Raw genomic sequence first — 17,157 nt, forward strand, 5'->3', positions numbered from 1 at the left:
ACTTGGCGTTCCTTGACATGAATCGCGAAACGAAAGCAACACACACACACAACCAGGATGATGCAGTGATAGTTTTGCTTCCGCACCACTGATTTACACGTGGCTGTCAACAAAAGTTGGATGCGGCATCTGGAGCATCTCAAGATCGAGCTCGGTAGACCTGCTCAACTACATACCAACCACCATGGACGCACTCATCGCATCCGCAGGCCCGATGCGGCCACCAAAACGCAAGCGCCCAACTCATGGGAGCAAAGCGCAATCAGCGCACAAGACGGTCGACCGCGGGCCAGACAAGGAGGCCGTCGACCCCTCTACGGCCTCGATCCTGACCACTACCCGGACCCCGAGCAGCTTCCACTCGCGCAACCTCGCGACGGGGAAGGGCGCTGAGCCGCTGCGCCCAGATGCCAGTATTTCGAGGATAGCGGACAAGAAATTGCGCGCCAAGGTTGCGCGGCAGGATGTGGCGACCAAGCGTGCCAAAGCGGAGCGCGCCGACGTCGACGAGTGGCTCAACGCGCCAGTATCGGGCGGACAGGGCGGGATCGAGGTGGACGAGGAAGCTGAGGAACGTACGTGGCGCGTGGGCCAGGACGAGATTGTAGCAGCCGTCGGCGTCGCCAGCGCCAAAAAGCGCTTCGACCTCAAGCTCGAGAACATGGGACCTTACAAGGTCGACTACACTCGCAATGGGCGGTACCTCGCCATCGCATCGGCAAAAGGCCACGTTGCAACGTTTGACTGGCAGGCTGGGCGGTTGCTGAGCGAGACGCAACTGCGCGAGGCAGTGCGCGACGTCAAGTTTCTGCAGAACGAGGGTTTCTTCGCCGTCGCACAGAAGAAGTACGTCTATGTGTACGACGGCAACGGCGTAGAGCTCCACAAGCTCAAACAGCACATCGACCCCACGCACATGGAGTATCTCCCTTACCACTACCTGCTATCTACTGTCGGTAACGCCGGTCACCTCAAGTACCACGACGTGTCGACGGGTCAGATGGTGACTCAGCTCGCGACGCGGCTCGGTTCCCCGTCGACTATGGCCCAGAACCCACACTCGGCCATCATCCACCTCGGTCATGCAAGCGGGACGATGACGCTGTGGTCGCCCAACATGACGACGCCGCACGTCAAGCTGCTCGCGCACCGCGGCCCGCTCGCCGGTATCGCGATTGACCCAAGCGCCGACAGCGCTGGACGTTACTGCGCGACGGCGGGGATGGATGGCACGGTCAAGATCTGGGACGGGCGCATGTGGGGCAAGGAGGTGCGCTCGTGGACCGTTCGCAACAACCCCGCGACGCTCTCGTACTCTGGCCGCGGCATCCTTGCCGTCGGCGGACGCACGGGCGTGACGACCTACCGCGACCCGCACAAGAATGTCGACAAGCCGGCACCCAACGTGTACCTGACTCTTCCTACGCCCGGCTTGAGTGCGCACAGCACAAAGTTCTGTCCGTTCGACGACGTGCTCGCCGTCGGGCACGGACGCGGCATCTCCTCCCTCCTGGTCCCTGGTTCCGGAGAGGCCAACTTTGACTCTAACGAGGCGGACGTGTTCGAGAGCCACACGCGCCGGCGGGAGGGCGAGGTTCGCTCGGTGCTGGACAAGATTCCGTCCAGCCTCATTACGCTCGAGACCGACTTCCTGGGCCACATTGTGCCAGACAAGGGCGGGGAGACGCATGCGGAGCGCGAGGCACGCAGTTTCCGCCAGCTCAGCCGTCTCGAACGCCTCAAGGCTACTGGCAAGGCGGACGCGGACGAGGGCCAACTTGGCGGCCTCAGCGGGAGCGAGGACGAGGAGGGTCCGCAGAAGGAGGAGCGGCAGAAGAAGAAGATGCGCGGCAAGGGCAAGGCCATGAAGCGCTTCCTGTCCAAGAAGAAGAAGAATATTGTCGACCCTACTTTGGTGAGTACTGCTCCATTGTTATCTATCGAGCTGACATCAGATCGCTGTGCGCGAAAAGGTCGAGGCGCAGGAGCGGGCCGACGAGAAGGAGCGCAAGATTGCGCGCGGCGAGGTGGTCAAGGAGACTGGGGCACTGGCGCGGTTCGGATAGAGCATTGTGTATATTTTACTGCATGGCATGGTTTACGAAGAAGAGAGGTGGAGGCAGACGCCAAGGTGCGCAGTGCAAAGTCACTGACGTGCGCAGTGCAAAGTCACTGACGTGTACACTTAGGACAGAACTCTGAAAATAGGAGTCTCCGAGCAACGGAAGAGTTTGGCTGCAAATCCCTCCCCGTCCCCATCTATCCCATGAGTCCCACCCAAATCATAGCGAGGCTAGCACGGTTGCATAAAGACCGGCCAGGCAATGGCAGTACAAAGTAGCAAATCGAAAGTACGAAGAGGACGCTGTGCGCTTACGAGCGCTCGCCACGGAGGCGGCGGGCGAGCTGCAGGTCCTTGGGCTGAATGGTGACACGCTTGGCGTGAATGGCGGCAAGGTTGGTGTCCTCAAACAGCGAGACGAGGTAAGCCTCAGACGCCTCCTGGAGGGCGAGGACTGCCGAGCTCTGGAAGCGGAGGTCGGTCTTGAAGTCCTGGGCGATCTCACGGACAAGGCGCTGGAAGGGAAGCTTGCGGATGAGGAGCTCGGTCGACTTCTGGTAGCGACGAATCTCACGGAGCGCGACGGTACCGGGACGGTAACGGTGGGGCTTCTTGACGCCGCCAGTGGAGGGGGCCGACTTGCGGGCAGCCTTGGTGGCGACTAGTCGTTAGTGGTTGGTGGGAAGGATGACGACTCACGCTGCTTGCGAGGTGCCTTGCCACCGGTCGACTTGCGGGCAGTCTGCTTGGTACGGGCCATTGTGGATGAGTGTGGAAGTAGTGGGGGTGAGGTAGTGTGAGGTAGGAAAGCAGAGGTTGTTGCAGGGGGATTATGTATGTAGGCTAGACTACCCAGAGACTGCCACTTTCAGGCACGCCCTTTGGTTCCTGTTGATCTCAAGACGTGTTTGATTCAAAATCACCTGCATTCTGGGATCAACGTGCCTGCACGTGACTCTTGATCTGATTGATCTTTTTCAAGATGATTGCAATGTCAATATCAAGATCATTGGACAAACAGACCTGACGGCATGCGAGGGCGAGGCACAAATGATCTGATCTACTTGGGCCTTGGATCCATGCTTGAGAGCCAGCCTGAGCAGGCGAAGAGAGAATGCATAGGTTAGAGGATAACGGGTATGTATGCTATATCCGGACCACGCGGATACCTCCTCCGCCTGCCCCACTCCGACGTTACTGCCCCACTCTGAGGAACATGTATCGTGGCGGTCGATCAAGCCGTAGTCCGTTGTCCGTTGTCACCAACACCACTTCTACGGGCTCCAGGTTGATCTGGGTTTGCCTGTAGTGTGATACATAGGGCGCACATTGCCTTCGTATGATGCACTGCTGGCTGGCTAACCGCAGGCCGACCAGCTGTCGGCTGGATGTTACTGACTTCTACCTCGTCCCAGCACTCTCAGCCAACTTGGGCACTTTCGCATTTCCCAGCCCCTGGTAGGCTTGGGTGTCCCAGACTGAGCATTAAGTGGTTCTGTTCCGTCCGAGTCTTGGGATCGGCGCCCCAACCCCGGTAAATGTGCCACATTCGCCAGGTAGAACCCCCCTGCACCCCGTGATACGCTATGCATGCGGAATCTGGTATTTTTCCCGTACTCCTCTCATCTCATATGACTGGAACTTTCAATCAGTGGGGATATGGGATATGGTTTGCTGACGGGCTGGAGGATGCTCACCTATGCGGCCTTCGTTATTTAACAACCGTTGTTCAAAGAGTGCACATCATATCAAGAAAATGGGACGACCATTCCAAATTAGATAGGCTATGGTAGTGGGGTATAGGGGTTAGGTTTGCGCGGTTTAGAGCAGCAGATATGATCTGGGTCGGGAGGAAAATGGGACTAAGTACCCAGGTCTGTTGCTGAGTTTGTTGCTGAGAGGTAGCATATGAACACTCTACGCGTTATCCTAAGTGGAAAGGACTGGGGCATCTCCGCTGAACCAGAGGGCGGTATAGCGAGCTGCGAGTAGGACTGTAAGGGTAAACAGAAGGCGGATAGAACACGGAGTTGTTGAGGAAGCGACGGGGCGGCGGTCGAAGCCTGCACCGAAGTACTCGCTTACCTGTCTCCATAGGTCTCATTGAATCTGGCTACTGGACAGAACCAAGGCAGTTGAGCTCTCTCACACCCGAGCGAAGGCATTCATATTACATAGAGCACCGAACTGACACAAACAGGACAACAGCACACAAGATGTGGTTGTGCCACTTGGGCCGAGGGCAATTAGCCGAATCAACAGATTTAACAGAGTCCTCGGCTCGCACAAGTCTATAGTAAGTCCCTTTGCCTGCCCCACTCCTTTCAATCGGCACTGGACATCAAGCCGAGTCCGACACTCACCCAAACACAAAGGCTCCCACAATACATCTATCAGTAACGTCCCAAGCTCCGCAAGCCCAGCGTCTGATCGACAGTGTCTGATCGATTCAAGGAAAAGAAGCTTGCGTCCGAGCGAAAGAGTCACGTCAGCATCCTAACGCACACATCAGCCGAGTCGCGCGCGATATCACAGAGGACATGCACCGGTCGCCCTTGCCACCCGACAGCCAGCAGAGCACCCCGACCACACACGCAAGCTGCAACAACACAAAGCAAGTCTCGGAAATCTGCATCACTACATGACGATGCTAAAAGGTAGGCGAGCGAAAACGAAGTGACGAAGGGTTCTACTCGGTGCGTCAGTGCGCCGCGTCCGTGGCCGGAAAGGCTTAGACGTCCTGCGAGGCGTTGCCAGCCTTCTTGCCCTTGCCCGTCTTCTGGGGAAGGAGCTCGGTAAGGATGTTGGGGAGGACACCACCCTGCGAGATGACGACCGAGCCGAGGAGCTTGTTGAGCTCCTCGTCGTTGCGGACCGCGAGCTGCAGGTGACGGGGGACGATACGAGACTTCTTGTTGTCACGGGCGGCGTTACCGGCGAGCTCGAGGATCTCGGCAGCGAGGTACTCAAGAACGGCAGCGAGGTACACTGGGGCGCCGGAACCGATACGCTGGGCGTAGTTGCCGCGCTTGAGGAGACGGTGGATACGACCAACAGGGACTACGAGTTAGACCAGGGGTAACAGACGGGCAAGGTGGACGACTTACACTGAAGGCCGGCCTTGGCCGAACGTGTCGACGACTTGGTCTCGCCGCCAGACTTTCCACCAGACTTGCCACCGGACGACATTATTGATAGGTTACTGTTGGGGGTTGGGGGTGGGTTGAGTAGAGTAGAGTAGAGAGGAGAGTGTTGATACGTTGAAGGTTGAGTGGAGGAAGAAGGAACTTTGGATACGGATGAGCTATGATCTATTATAGCAATCTGTTCAAGATGATTTGAACCACTTGCTATGCCTAGAGCTGTAGACTGTAGACCAAGGTAAGGGTACAAAGTCTGAAGGTGGAGTTTGGATCAACGTTTGACTATACCAATGTTGAATCAAACTACTCTAAAGGTTAATCAAACATACTGATTATTCAATAAATGTCATTTTTTATTGACGTGTATCTAAAAAGAGTGACCCTTTGCTCGGATGTTCCTCTCTAAGCCACGCAAGCTTGTATCCAAAACACTCCGAGGTCTCGATTCCCTCATCCATTTACTTGATACCTATAACTACTCGACTCGTCTCTCTACACAGTCTACTTGTTCCCTCGTACAAACCAACCCGGTCTTATCCAACCTCACCACCACCACATCCTTCTTCTCCCACCACCACCACCTCAAACCACTACACTACCATGGTGAGTCTTGCCCTCAGGCTTGTCACGTCGTCCAACCCAGCTAACGCTCAGCCTCCCAAGTCTACCGTCGCGTCCAAGGCTCCCGCTTCGCAGGCCTCCAAGGCCCCAGCTGCCGCGTCCAAGGCGCCCGCCAAGGCCGCAAAGACGTCGTCGACCGCCAAGGAGGGCGGCAAGAAGCGCACCAAGAAGCGTGTCGAGTCGTACTCGTCGTACATCTACCGCGTCCTCAAGCAGGTCCACCCCGACACCGGTATCTCCAACAAGGCCATGGCCATTCTCAACTCGTTCGTCGCCGACATCTTTGAGCGCATTGCCACCGAGGCGTCCAAGCTCGCATCGTACAACCACCGCTCGACCATTTCGTCGCGTGAGATTCAGACGGCCGTCCGCCTCATCCTTCCCGGAGAGCTCTCGAAGCACGCTATCTCGGAAGGCACCAAGGCCGTCACCAAGTTCTCGTCGTCCAAGTAAGCGCATCGCGCCGGTTGGTTGCGCGATTGTATTCGAGGACTGAGCACGGGACATATGCCTGTGGCTCCTTTTCGTTTTCGTTCTGCTCTTTGTTGATGGATGTATCCTCCGTCTGTCCAAACGATTTACTGCCGGGAGGTGTGAGGCGGGTTGTGCAGTTGCGTAGGCGGAGGGCGGCAAGGCGCAGGCCGAGTTGTGTTGGATTTGCGTGCATGATTTTGATCAGCGCCATTGCCGCGTTTGAGAAACAAAGTGTTTGGATATTGGTTGGTAGGAAGGAAACGATGGTGCGCGCCAGTTACCCCTCAGCTAATACGCATCCTCACGACTTGGAAGCGTTGCAACCCCAGCATCCAGCAGAGTCTTCAGCTCCAGATTCTAGACCGCCGTTGCAGAGGACTGGAAGTCATGGGGATGAGTTGCACAGGTCTGAGGACTTGGGCCCTTTCAAGCCATGTTCATGTTCTTAAGCTGAACCGTGCTGCAGAAGCGCTAACCCTACCAACCGATTACAGCGGGGTTTAATTCCTCCACAGTCCAAGCTGTCCTTGCACTAAGGTATGGTGCCGCCACATCCACCAGTGTGGTGATCCTAATAGTGCAAATAATAGGAATAGGAATGTAATTAATCCTAGAATAATATATAGTGCGTGAGGTTACGAATGGAATGCAGACGACAGCGACCAGGCCGTCCAACACAAGCCTTTGCGACCCACCGCATGCAGTACACTTCCCAGACCTCAAGTAATGTGATAAAAGTCCTGCTGGTGCGGCCATTGCTTCTCACATGATTTGAAATGTCATAGTCGCTAGGATGCTTCTCAAGGAGAGTGTTCGTGGCGTTCAGTTGACTTCGGTGGGTCTGTGAGCTGTTGGGAACAATGCAATAACCATACCCCGTGTGCACAGCAGCATAGGCCTACAAGGGCCTTGCCAACAGTGTACGCAAGAGCCATTCGCCTTCCTTGAGAGTCCCATCCTTCATCGCCTCATCATCAACTCAACCTCAACGTCTGATCATCACTTATCCGACCATCCGACCATCCGACCATCCGGCAAGACCTCAATCCGACAATGGCGGACACCGCGGGCCGACCGGCGGCATCTGCCTCAGCTACACGTCCCTTGTCACAGAGGGAGACAGAGACACGCGATATCTCCTCCAAGCCTGTGGACCTGGTGGCCGCTCGCCGGATGTACGCCAAGACGGCGAACCTCATCATGCTCTGGAAGCACATTTACGCTCGTTGGACGCCCGAGGAGCGCCAGGCCTTCCACTATCCTCATTGCAAGATGGGCGAGATACAGCGATTCCTCGAGGGGGCGCCTGACACCTGGAAGGCGGTCGAGTACAATTCCTTAGCCGTCTCGGACACCCACCTGCATGCCCAGCTCGAGTCAAAGACGGCGAGGTTTGGGGAGGTCGCCCTTTTCATTACGAGAACTTCCGAGCTGCCACGTGCCACCCGAATGTGGGCAGACCTCGAAAGCATAGAGTGTAGGGTGTTTGATGAGGACATGTCTGCCCAGTTGGCGGCGATTGAGAATAGTCGCTTGAGCGCCGAGGACGTCAAGAATGCTCTGTTCTCAAGCCGGCTCTTGCGCGATTTGCCCACGACGACAGAGGGGTGGCTGGACATTACGAGAGAAGCTGATTTGGAGATCTTAGCAATCCGCCGCCAGCTAAATCGTTCGCACTGCGAGATCGAGCGCCTCAACAACACCATTTCAAAGATGCCCAACGCGGACGCGGAAGGGGCGGCCGAACGCAAGAAGGCAGCGGATGAGAATCGCCACCTGCAAACGCGCCTACGTATTGCGCTCAAGGAGATCGAGGGCATCAAAGATGCCGCATTGAGGATGCCCACGAAGGATAAGGAAGCCGCGGGCGAGCGCAAGAACGCCACCGACGAGGGTTCGACGCTCTCGGACTTGCGTAACGCAAAGGCGGACAACACGACGGCGTTGGGCTGGTTCGATGACCTCAACGACGCCATGTCGGTAACGGAGATTAAGGAGAAGCTGCTTGAAACGGAAAAGGACTGGGAACTAAAGTACACCAGCATGCTGGAGGAGGTGAATCTGTATAATGACCTGTACAGGAACCAGATCAACTCCCTCGAAAAGTCCAGGGCCGAAGCCCGGCAGTGGGAGCATGGCCACGATCTCCAGGTCCAAGAGGCGAAGCGCTGGCAGACAAAGTACGAGGCCGAGGCCGAAAAGGCCTCCAATTACCAGGCTGAGGCCGGAAAGGCCTTCAAGTACCAGACCGTACAACACCTCGCCGAGGGCCAGGTGAAGCGTTTGGAGGCAGCACTCAAGGTGGCTACCGGCGATTTGAACCGATCGAACGCACAGTTGGAGGAATACAGGGCCAAGGATGAAGCCGCCAGGGCGGGCTCGTCTTCATCCCAGAGACCCGAGACCAACCCCGCTCCGCGCTCGGAACCCAACTTGGCCAAGGCTTGGACTCGGCCGCGGCCCCCCCAAATAAACGCTTATCAACGACCCACCAATCCTCCCGGAGCACGCCAGGGGCGCAGTGCAGGAGGGCACCCGGGAACCAGTGCAGGAGGGCGTCATCATCCGAACAACATTCCGGGGACGACGCAACAGGCTGGCGCCCCCAGCTCCAGCTACTGGAGCCCGGCACAAGGCCCCCAGGCTCGGACACCGCCGTTCTCAGAGTGATCTTGGGAACGCGAAGTTGCAAGACCACCCGCCTCCTCCACCATACGAAGACAGGGCCTCCATCGAAAGGTCCTTGGACGAGAAGAGAGAAGCGAGGTGGGCCGCGTTTCAACTTGGAGGTTGACCATATTAGGCGGCCAGATTGTGATTTGTATATCAAGTAGCACTAGGCTTGAAGATGGAGTTTGGGTGTGCATTGTTGTGCAGCATGTGTTTGGGAGGCTGGGTTGATGTGGCGACGTGGCGATTTGGGAAGTGAGTCGGAAGCAGACATCCGGTAGGGCGGGTAGTTTGGTGATTATCTGAACTGCAGCATATTCCAGTCGGGATTGTGGATTGCTAGTTGCTACGGTGAAGATGTTGATGGTACAGTGCGGAAACTAACCTGGTGGTTTGGAGGGGTTGGGCTTTCAGAGCACTCAGCGTCATTCAATTGGCGAATTAAACAATGCTGGTGCATGGGTAAAGGTAGTTTAGATCAAAGTGTAAACCATAAGATTTCATAGAATGCTTAGAATGGATTTATGATAGGAGACTTCATCTTTTCACTCCCGCAATGTTCAGATTCAAAACTAAACAGTGCTGTGGTAGGTTTCACCTTTGGGGTGGCCACAGCGGGAACCGCTTCCAATTGTCAGGTTGTAAATGCTCCAACATCGACATTACGCACAACTAAGTACACTCGTGCTATCACATGAACGCTCTAAAGATACTGAGAGCAGGTTCATGAAGTTGACCACATGTACAGGGTGCAGAATTGCTCCGTCACTGTGCTCTATGGTACTCCTCACTCCTTCCTCCCCCTTCTTCAACTGATTCGGCCCACAAGCCCACAGCTCGCCTTTGCTTGATCGATGTTTGGGCCAGCGCAACTAACGTACAGTAACTAACACTCGTCGGGCGCTGTTGCTTCTCCTCCATCCCCGGCGCTGTTGCTTTCTCCCCTCCGGCCTTCCCTCCCCCTCCCCACATCCTACAAGCAATCACACACAAACACCCGCCCTACTGCCCAGCCACGCCCAAACCACGCTCAAGCCATTTGCACCGCTGCATAGCGATGGAGCCCGTGTACCGGGCATTTCCCTACTGCTCTCTACGTGCTCTACTTGGAAAGGGCAGCCTGGAGAGCCTCAAAGACCTCGACCTCGATGGTGGCCTCGGCCTTCTCAGCCTCGGGCGCCGACGAGCCGAGCACCTTGTTAGCCTCGGCGAGGCCGGCGCGGACGTTCTCGATCGAAAAGTTCTCGAGGGGGTAAGCCTCGACAGCGTTGATCGTGAGCGAGTTGTTGCCGTGCATGGTAGCGAAGCCGGTCGAGACTGGGGTGAGATACGGCTGGAAAGAGAGACATACCGAACCACTTGCCCGACTTGCCGCCGTCCTCGATGACCTCGACGACACCGGGGCGGAGAGCCTCGATGGCGGGAACGTGGTTGGCGAGGATACCCATGTCACCAGTGGCAGCGGGGATGTTGACCTGGGTCACGCCCTCCGCGGAGAAGAGAGCCTGGGGTTAGTCTTGGGTTCGAGTTGGCCATCTGCATGCTTTCGCTGCCTCTCCTCTTGCGTGAAATCGTCTCTCTTTCCTGTTCTCGAACTAGGCGCAAGACCACGCTGCGCCTCGCCTCGGCCAACCCCATCACACTCCCTCAAACCCTCCACTCGACTTCGGCCAATCCTCCACATCAAACCCGAACGAGAACCGAGACCCACCTGGTGGGGAAGGACGAGCGAGAGCTTGAGCTTGTCGTCGGCAGCGGCGGCGTACCCCCTGCGCAGGGTCGCGGCCTGGACGCGCGAGGCAACGCGGAGCGACGAGGTGAGGCGGAGAGCGGACATTTTCTGCGTGTGAGCGGCGCGCACAGTCGGGATAGGCGTGGTCGTTGAGGAAGAGGAGTAGGAGGAGGGAAGATTATGAGAGAGCAAGGGGGGAGACGGGGAGATGTGTTGGCAACAGATACGCACGAGGGTGGGGTGGAGAGGCGAGTTGGTAGCCTTGTCGAGCTCGAGTTCGACGTGCAGGCAGCGAGTGGCAGCGACCGGGGCTGGGGGCTGCGACGCAGGGGGGGGGTTGCTTCCGGCCAGCCAGGAGGCAGAGCGGGCCTACCGGGGACTTCCGCGCTTCCGATAACTCCGCTGGGGTCCGAGTGTGGCTTTTTCATTTTCACCAGGTTTAACCGTATCAACCCCCACCTGGCTTTTGTATTGCCACTCAGGCACCGCACGTGGCCGGCTGTGACTGAGATTTTGGATGTCCATTCTGCAATGAGGGGAGATTGGGAAGTTGAATCAACACCAAACCATCATGGGACGCAACAACGGGCGCGCACCCAGCACGCGAGTGTTCTCCGCCTCCTCCTCTGGAGGAGGGAAGCGCAAGCAGCGTACCCGTGAACCGAAGGAGGTGGTCGACATTGACGACGCGTACACTTTCGATGAGAAGCTGCCAAAGCGCCACCGTACATCGGCCGCGCAGCTGAGCCTCGCTCGCGACGAGGCTCAGCCTGAGCGCCCTGGCGCTGAAGATGACGACGAGGATATGGCTGCGCGGATCCGCAAGGTTGCCATGCAGATTGCTGGGGACGACGCGGCCGAGGTGGAGGAGAGCGACGACGAGGATATCGACTCGGACGAGGCTTGGGAGGAGGACGGGAGTGATGAGGAGCGGTGGGGAGATGTGTTTGCCAACATCAAGAAGGGCAAGGGGAAGAAGGGAAAGGCGGTCGTCTTGAAGGTAAGAAAGGGAGAGTTGGAGAGCTGACAGTAGCCGGCCAAGCCTATCAATATCAACCTCGACGAGACGGATGACGAGAGCGATCCCGAGGTCGAGCGGTCGCCTAGGACGGCGTTCAATTCGGCGTTCCCGGACGAGGAGGAGGATGAGGAAGAAGATGACGACGAGGAGATGGAGGAGGATGACGAGGACGAGGATGACGAGGACGAGGACGAGGTCTTCGACGAGGACCCCGAACTCCCGTCTGACCTGTCTGACGACGACGACGATGCCGGAATGGACGGTCTCGATGCCTTTGTCGACAGCCTCACGAGCGCGGACAAGAAGCGCAAGACGGACGCCGACGAGCCCGCGGCCAAGAAGCGGCGTGTGCTGCCCGTCCAGGCCGCTCCGGGTGTCGGCGACGGTGACTTTGCGCTCAAGAGCAGTAAGCTATGCACCATCTATTCTAGCTGACACCAGAAACCAAGGTCGACCTCGCTTCACTCATTTCGTCCAACCCTGCCCTGTCGGGCGCGAGCGCGCTGCTGCCGTCCAAGAGCGACAAGAAGTCATCGTCGGTGCTCAAGTCGGGCGTGCTCCCTGCACCCCTTCCCACCGTCGTTCAGGACCGCATTGATCGCGAGGCCGCATACGAGAAGACGCGCGAGGAGGGGCAGAAGTGGAGCGGGCTTATGAAGCGCGTCAAGGAGGCCGAGCACCTCTCGTTCCCACTGCAGGCCAAGGCACGTGGCGGCACCAAGAGCGCGGGTGAGGTCGTGGCGAGCTTCAAGCCCGAGGGCGAGCACGAGAGTGCTGTCGATGCTCTGCTAGCTGCTGCCAACCTTACCGACAAGGGCGTCGCTGCAGCCGAGGACGAGGCTCTGCGCGGGCAAGATCTGTCGCCGGAGGAGATCGAGGCGCGCCGCGCGGAACTGCGGTACCAACGCGAGCTCATGTTCCGTGCCGAGCAGAAGGCGAAACGCGTGAGCAAGATCAAGAGCAAGACGTTCCGCAAGCTGGCGCGCAAGCGCGCTGCCAAGGCGTCGGCCAACGGCGTCTCGCTCGAGGACCTGGAGCGTCTGGACCCCGAAGCGGCGGAGGAGGAACGCGAGCGCCTTGAGCGTGAGCGGGCACGGGAGCGTGCAACGTTGCGCCACGGAGCGCGGAGTCGCTTTGGCCGCGGTGCGGATGGCGAGGGTACTGAGGCTGAGGCGGCGGAGCGGAGGACACAGCGCAACGAGATGCTCGAGATGCGCGACAAGCTGCAGCGCAAGATCCATGGGCGCGAGTCTGGGGAGAGTGCGAGCGAGAGCGAGGAGTCTGCCGATGAGGACGACGAGGACGCAATCAAGGCGCGTGCGTTCGACCAGCTCGCGTCTCTCAGCAGCAAGGACGACACACCCGCCGCCAAGAAGGGCCTCATGCAGATGAAGTTTATGCAGAAGGCCCAGGAGCGCCGCATGCGCGAGGTCGCAGACGAGGCGGACGCCTTGCGCCGCGACATCGACATGTTTGGCGAGGAGAATGACGAGAGCGAGGACGAGGACGCACCACAGGTCCTCAAGCTCGGCGAGGGCCGGATGGTGTTCTCTGGGCCTGGTGACCTCGAGGTTACCGACAAGGCGACCCCAGCTAAGGGGAAGCAGGGCGAGAAGAAAGCCGAGAAGGAGGTCCCGCGCTACAACCCTTCGCCATCCCCCGAACCCGCCTCTGCCAACCCATGGCTTGATGCATCAGCCTCCGCCGGGCCATCACGCAAGAAGAACGCTATCAACAAGAGCTCTGAAGCCAAGGCCGTACGTGCGCTCAAGAAGGCCGCGCGGACCAAGGACGACGACGTGGACGAGGTCGAGATCAACGTAGACGTCGGGAAGAAACTGAGCCGCTCTGAAGCCAAGAAGGCAGCTAAGGCTGAGGCAGCAAACGATTCATCGGACGACGAGCTCCTCCCTGCTTCGGGAGTCAAGGCATTTAAGCAGCGCGAGCTGGTAGCCGAGGCCTTTGCTGGCGACGACGTGGTGGCCGACTTTGAAGCCGAGAAGCAGGCTGTAATTGACGCAGACGCGCCTCAAGAAGTAGACACGACCCTTGCAGGCTGGGGCGGATGGGGCGGCAAGGGTGTTCGTAAACGCAAGCCAAACGCCAAGATGATCAAGAAGACTGCGGGGGTCGACGCCGCTGCTCGTAAGGACGCCGGTCGGGCCAACGTCATCATCACGGAGAAGAAGGACCGTAAGGCGGCGAAATACCTCCCTACCGACCTACCGTTCCCATTCACCAGCGTCAAGCAGTACGAGGCGCAGTTTGCCAACCCTGTCGGCAGCGAGTGGAATGCGAGGGCGGGATTCCAGAGGCAGACTTTGCCACGGGTTACCAAGAAGCCGGGAGCGATCATCGAGCCTGTGCGCAGGTTGTTTTAGATTTGAGTTTATGCATTGTTTCGGGCTACGAGCTGCGGTCTCACATCCTGTTTACCTAGAATTGAATAGCACGAGTTGGCCACTGGCGGATTTTTCAACAGCTTGAAACGGAACAGTCATCATGTCTCACCACCTACCTACCGTATTATTCCTCAAGCTCCACCAGTTTCACTCGGCAATTACAATGTCAATCCATCGGCCACCGGCCACCCGACCATTGCCCACTTACACACTCACAGATCACAGATTGACATTTACTGAATGACCTCGTCGAGTGGACAGATTCTTGCAGAATTGATCGAGGCGAGACTGTGTAAACTCACCCGCACTCACTCTCAGTCACCCTCATGCAGCCCCAGTGGCTCAGTCAGTATGCTAGAAGCAACCTATATGAAACACGTGACATGGACGCAGTATGGAGATCGAGACCGTCCAGGCCCTGTGGGGGTGGCGCACGCGGACTGCTTTTCTCCGTTTGCTCTGTTGAAGGATCCAACCCCCTAATGACGCAGTGGCGACGATCCGGGGAACCGTGCTCCAAGGATTACGGGTTGACGGGGATCACACTATCAGAAAAAGAGGTCACGGCTCTTTCAATGCTGGAGACCCAAGCCGAGCCGAGTTGAATGGAATGCTACCCGAAATGTTGGCACGGACGTACAAAGCTCTCGTTAGAATCAACGCGTTGCATACCTTGCCTGCTTGCATTTAATGTGAGGGAAAAGAACTGGAGCGGACAGTGCCTGTTCCAGTGCACACGCACATGATCACACTCACACGGCACGTACGACACGTGCAAAACCCAGCGATCGCGACGCGCCATTCAGCGCGCCGTTAACCCGCCCCAAGACCCAGGAGTTGATTTGAGGATTGGGCAACCAAGCAAAAGGGAAAGCCGCGGAACGGTGGGCGGATCGGGCATATTCATCTTGATTTTGCAGGGAAGAGTTTCTCTCGGGACTTGGAGGAACGTAGGGGGAATGGGGGCAGACGACGCGGGTCGGAACTTTTTTTTTTTTTTCTTCTTATTTTCTTCTACTCTTGGTCGATCTGTTGACGCCATTTAGCCATTCAATGGTCATACCAGTATTGGTACCAGTACGAGGGTACTATATCAATGTAGGGATGTAGATCTTTAGTCTGGAATAATTGAGGCATGAGTCAGAGCGCCCCGCAATACTAACCAATGGCCCCACCTACTGACCTGCTGCTGACTTGGCTCTGCAAATGTAGATCTGGTGCATAACCAGCACCCCGAGAGGGTTTTAGCACAAAAGGCAAGATGTGCTTGGGGCCATTGTCTTCCGGTACGGCTGTGCGGCATCTGAGCGGCATGGGCGGATCGCTTGCTCCGGTCGCTCTACTCATGCATGTTGTTCACGGTTGAAACCTGTCCCAGGTACAAATACACAAAAGCCTAAAGCTCGAGTTGGTCGTGGACTGGTGGGCGTCAAGTGGGCGCACAATTGTACGGGCAAGGTGGAGATTCCATTGCCTTCCTAGGTCCCATGCACGAATCAATGTCCCCCAGCCGGCCCAGCCAAGTCAAGAAATGAGAGTGCCAGCCACGCTGGCTAACGCCCTCTTTCCCGGTTTCGTGTACTTTTGCCCGTTGCCCGCCTGCGCCACCACAACCCACACCCACAATCTCCATCGGCGGAGCTGCCGACTTGCCAAGTCGACTTGCGACTGCGGTCGCCGACCGGTGCTTGGGATCTCGTGTCATTAAACCTGTTGCGGCGACTGGACGAGGAAGGGGATTCAACGTTATAATACATCTTCAGCGGGGTTGTGAGACATGCATGAGTGTTTCGGTAACTAGAATTGAATTGAATAGCTGAAATAGCAAGGGCAGATGAATGTTACAAAAGTCTAATGTCTAATATTGATTTGTAGCAATCAACCCTGAAAACCAGTTAGTTCAGTACTTTGAAAGTATTAGTAGTTGAGATAAGTAAGGCGCAACTGAGGACAAAAGAGCGAGTCCACTCAAAAATAAGGTAATTGATCCCCTCACTTTTCACTTTCAGAGAGGACGTTCTGGTTTGGACATGGGCGTCACTCCCCCTCACCTCCACTCCCCTTGGTTCATCCCTTCTCCCCTCTGATCCCCCGCCACCCCAACACCCCCGCCTTCAGCCTCCTTTAGAGGCAAGCAACCCACCGTATAAACTGTACCAGCGTTCATCAAATCGACCCTGACCCATTGCTCCCCCCTCCCTCCCCTTTTGCCCTCTCCTGTCCTGTCTCTCTCTGAGACGTCGCTCACTATCGATCCCACCCCATTCACCATCACACCTACATCCTTCCTCCCCTTGCCTCCCTCCTCCCGCCCCCTTACTCCCTCCATTGACTCTCCCTTCTCTCATTACATACGCTCTACATCAACTCTCACACTCAACATTTCCTCCTATACTCTACTCGAAACCTTGCCATCGCACTTATTTCTTCTACATCACATCTACCCAACAAACTCGCAAACCACCCACAGGGCGCAACCCATCAGGCCCCTCCTCAGTCTACCAACTACCTACTGGGCCCTTGGCTTCCTCGGTCCTCTACTCCCCACCCCTCCCTCTTCCTCCGTTTCCCCCAGAGCCTCGAAAACATCCAAACTGTGATTGCGCCGTGGGAACACTACCATTCTACATCTACTCTCCATCATATCATCTTTATACAATCCTCTTGCGCACTGCACAAACCTCGCCATAGCCAGTGCATTCCCCCTTCTCTCCCCTCCCCCCACCCACCCATCAACCTTTCCCTAACTCTCAACACCACTCAACTTGCCATCTATCCACCATCATCTCTACATCTCAACCCGACACCTCTTCCATCCTCTCTGCCGACGGGTACCCCGTGCCCCTCTGCCCCTACCTACTCCTCGTCCTGTTTCCCTTCTGTCTTGGGACCTCGGCTTTGCGCGTTCCTCACCTCATCCGTCCAAGTCGCAGTTCGCCCAACCACGGGCCGATTGCACTCTCGCGCGCGCACTACCACTACAAACAGTGACCGACACCGCCATCACTGCCGCAATCACCCACCGGCATTGA

At 57.1% G+C, this 17,157-nt stretch overlaps 7 protein-coding genes across 7 annotated transcripts; 4 read left to right on the forward strand and 3 right to left on the reverse strand.

Moving 5' to 3' along the window:
• Window positions 1-184: 184 nt before the first annotated feature.
• utp7 (uncharacterized protein) lies at window positions 185-2,066 on the forward strand (the record flags this gene model as incomplete). The annotated part of the gene is made up of 2 exons (XM_060601908.1): window positions 185-1,915; window positions 1,956-2,066. 2 exons carry the CDS (start codon window positions 185-187, stop codon window positions 2,064-2,066), a joined length of 1,842 nt encoding a protein of 613 aa, XP_060458355.1.
• Window positions 2,067-2,373: 307 nt separating this feature from the next.
• On the reverse strand, window positions 2,374-2,822 carry HHT1 (uncharacterized protein; the record flags this gene model as incomplete). Its single annotated transcript, XM_060601909.1, has 2 exons — window positions 2,374-2,723; window positions 2,762-2,822. 2 exons carry the CDS (start codon window positions 2,820-2,822, stop codon window positions 2,374-2,376), a joined length of 411 nt encoding a protein of 136 aa, XP_060458356.1.
• Window positions 2,823-4,793: 1,971 nt separating this feature from the next.
• Window positions 4,794-5,251, reverse strand: CcaverHIS019_0507200 (uncharacterized protein; the record flags this gene model as incomplete). The annotated part of the gene is made up of 2 exons (XM_060601910.1): window positions 4,794-5,122; window positions 5,170-5,251. The coding sequence occupies 2 exons, from the start codon at window positions 5,249-5,251 to the stop codon at window positions 4,794-4,796; spliced, it is 411 nt and encodes a 136-aa protein (XP_060458357.1).
• A 554-nt stretch (window positions 5,252-5,805) lies between these two features.
• CcaverHIS019_0507210 (uncharacterized protein) lies at window positions 5,806-6,279 on the forward strand (the record flags this gene model as incomplete). Its single annotated transcript, XM_060601912.1, has 2 exons — window positions 5,806-5,808; window positions 5,860-6,279. 2 exons carry the CDS (start codon window positions 5,806-5,808, stop codon window positions 6,277-6,279), a joined length of 423 nt encoding a protein of 140 aa, XP_060458358.1.
• A 1,074-nt stretch (window positions 6,280-7,353) lies between these two features.
• On the forward strand, window positions 7,354-8,970 carry CcaverHIS019_0507220 (uncharacterized protein; the record flags this gene model as incomplete). Its single annotated transcript, XM_060601913.1, has 1 exon — window positions 7,354-8,970. The coding sequence occupies one exon, from the start codon at window positions 7,354-7,356 to the stop codon at window positions 8,968-8,970; it is 1,617 nt and encodes a 538-aa protein (XP_060458359.1).
• A 1,102-nt stretch (window positions 8,971-10,072) lies between these two features.
• Window positions 10,073-11,130, reverse strand: ATP16 (uncharacterized protein; the record flags this gene model as incomplete). Its single annotated transcript, XM_060601914.1, has 5 exons — window positions 10,073-10,287; window positions 10,322-10,475; window positions 10,682-10,810; window positions 10,934-11,013; window positions 11,076-11,130. The coding sequence occupies 5 exons, from the start codon at window positions 11,128-11,130 to the stop codon at window positions 10,073-10,075; spliced, it is 633 nt and encodes a 210-aa protein (XP_060458360.1).
• Window positions 11,131-11,273: 143 nt separating this feature from the next.
• On the forward strand, window positions 11,274-14,104 carry CcaverHIS019_0507240 (uncharacterized protein; the record flags this gene model as incomplete). Its single annotated transcript, XM_060601915.1, has 3 exons — window positions 11,274-11,702; window positions 11,736-12,129; window positions 12,165-14,104. The coding sequence occupies 3 exons, from the start codon at window positions 11,274-11,276 to the stop codon at window positions 14,102-14,104; spliced, it is 2,763 nt and encodes a 920-aa protein (XP_060458361.1).
• Window positions 14,105-17,157: the final 3,053 nt, after the last annotated feature.

This window comes from Cutaneotrichosporon cavernicola (assembly GCF_030864355.1).
Source record: "Cutaneotrichosporon cavernicola HIS019 DNA, chromosome: 5".
Classification (NCBI taxonomy): Eukaryota; Fungi; Basidiomycota; class Tremellomycetes; order Trichosporonales; family Trichosporonaceae; genus Cutaneotrichosporon; species Cutaneotrichosporon cavernicola.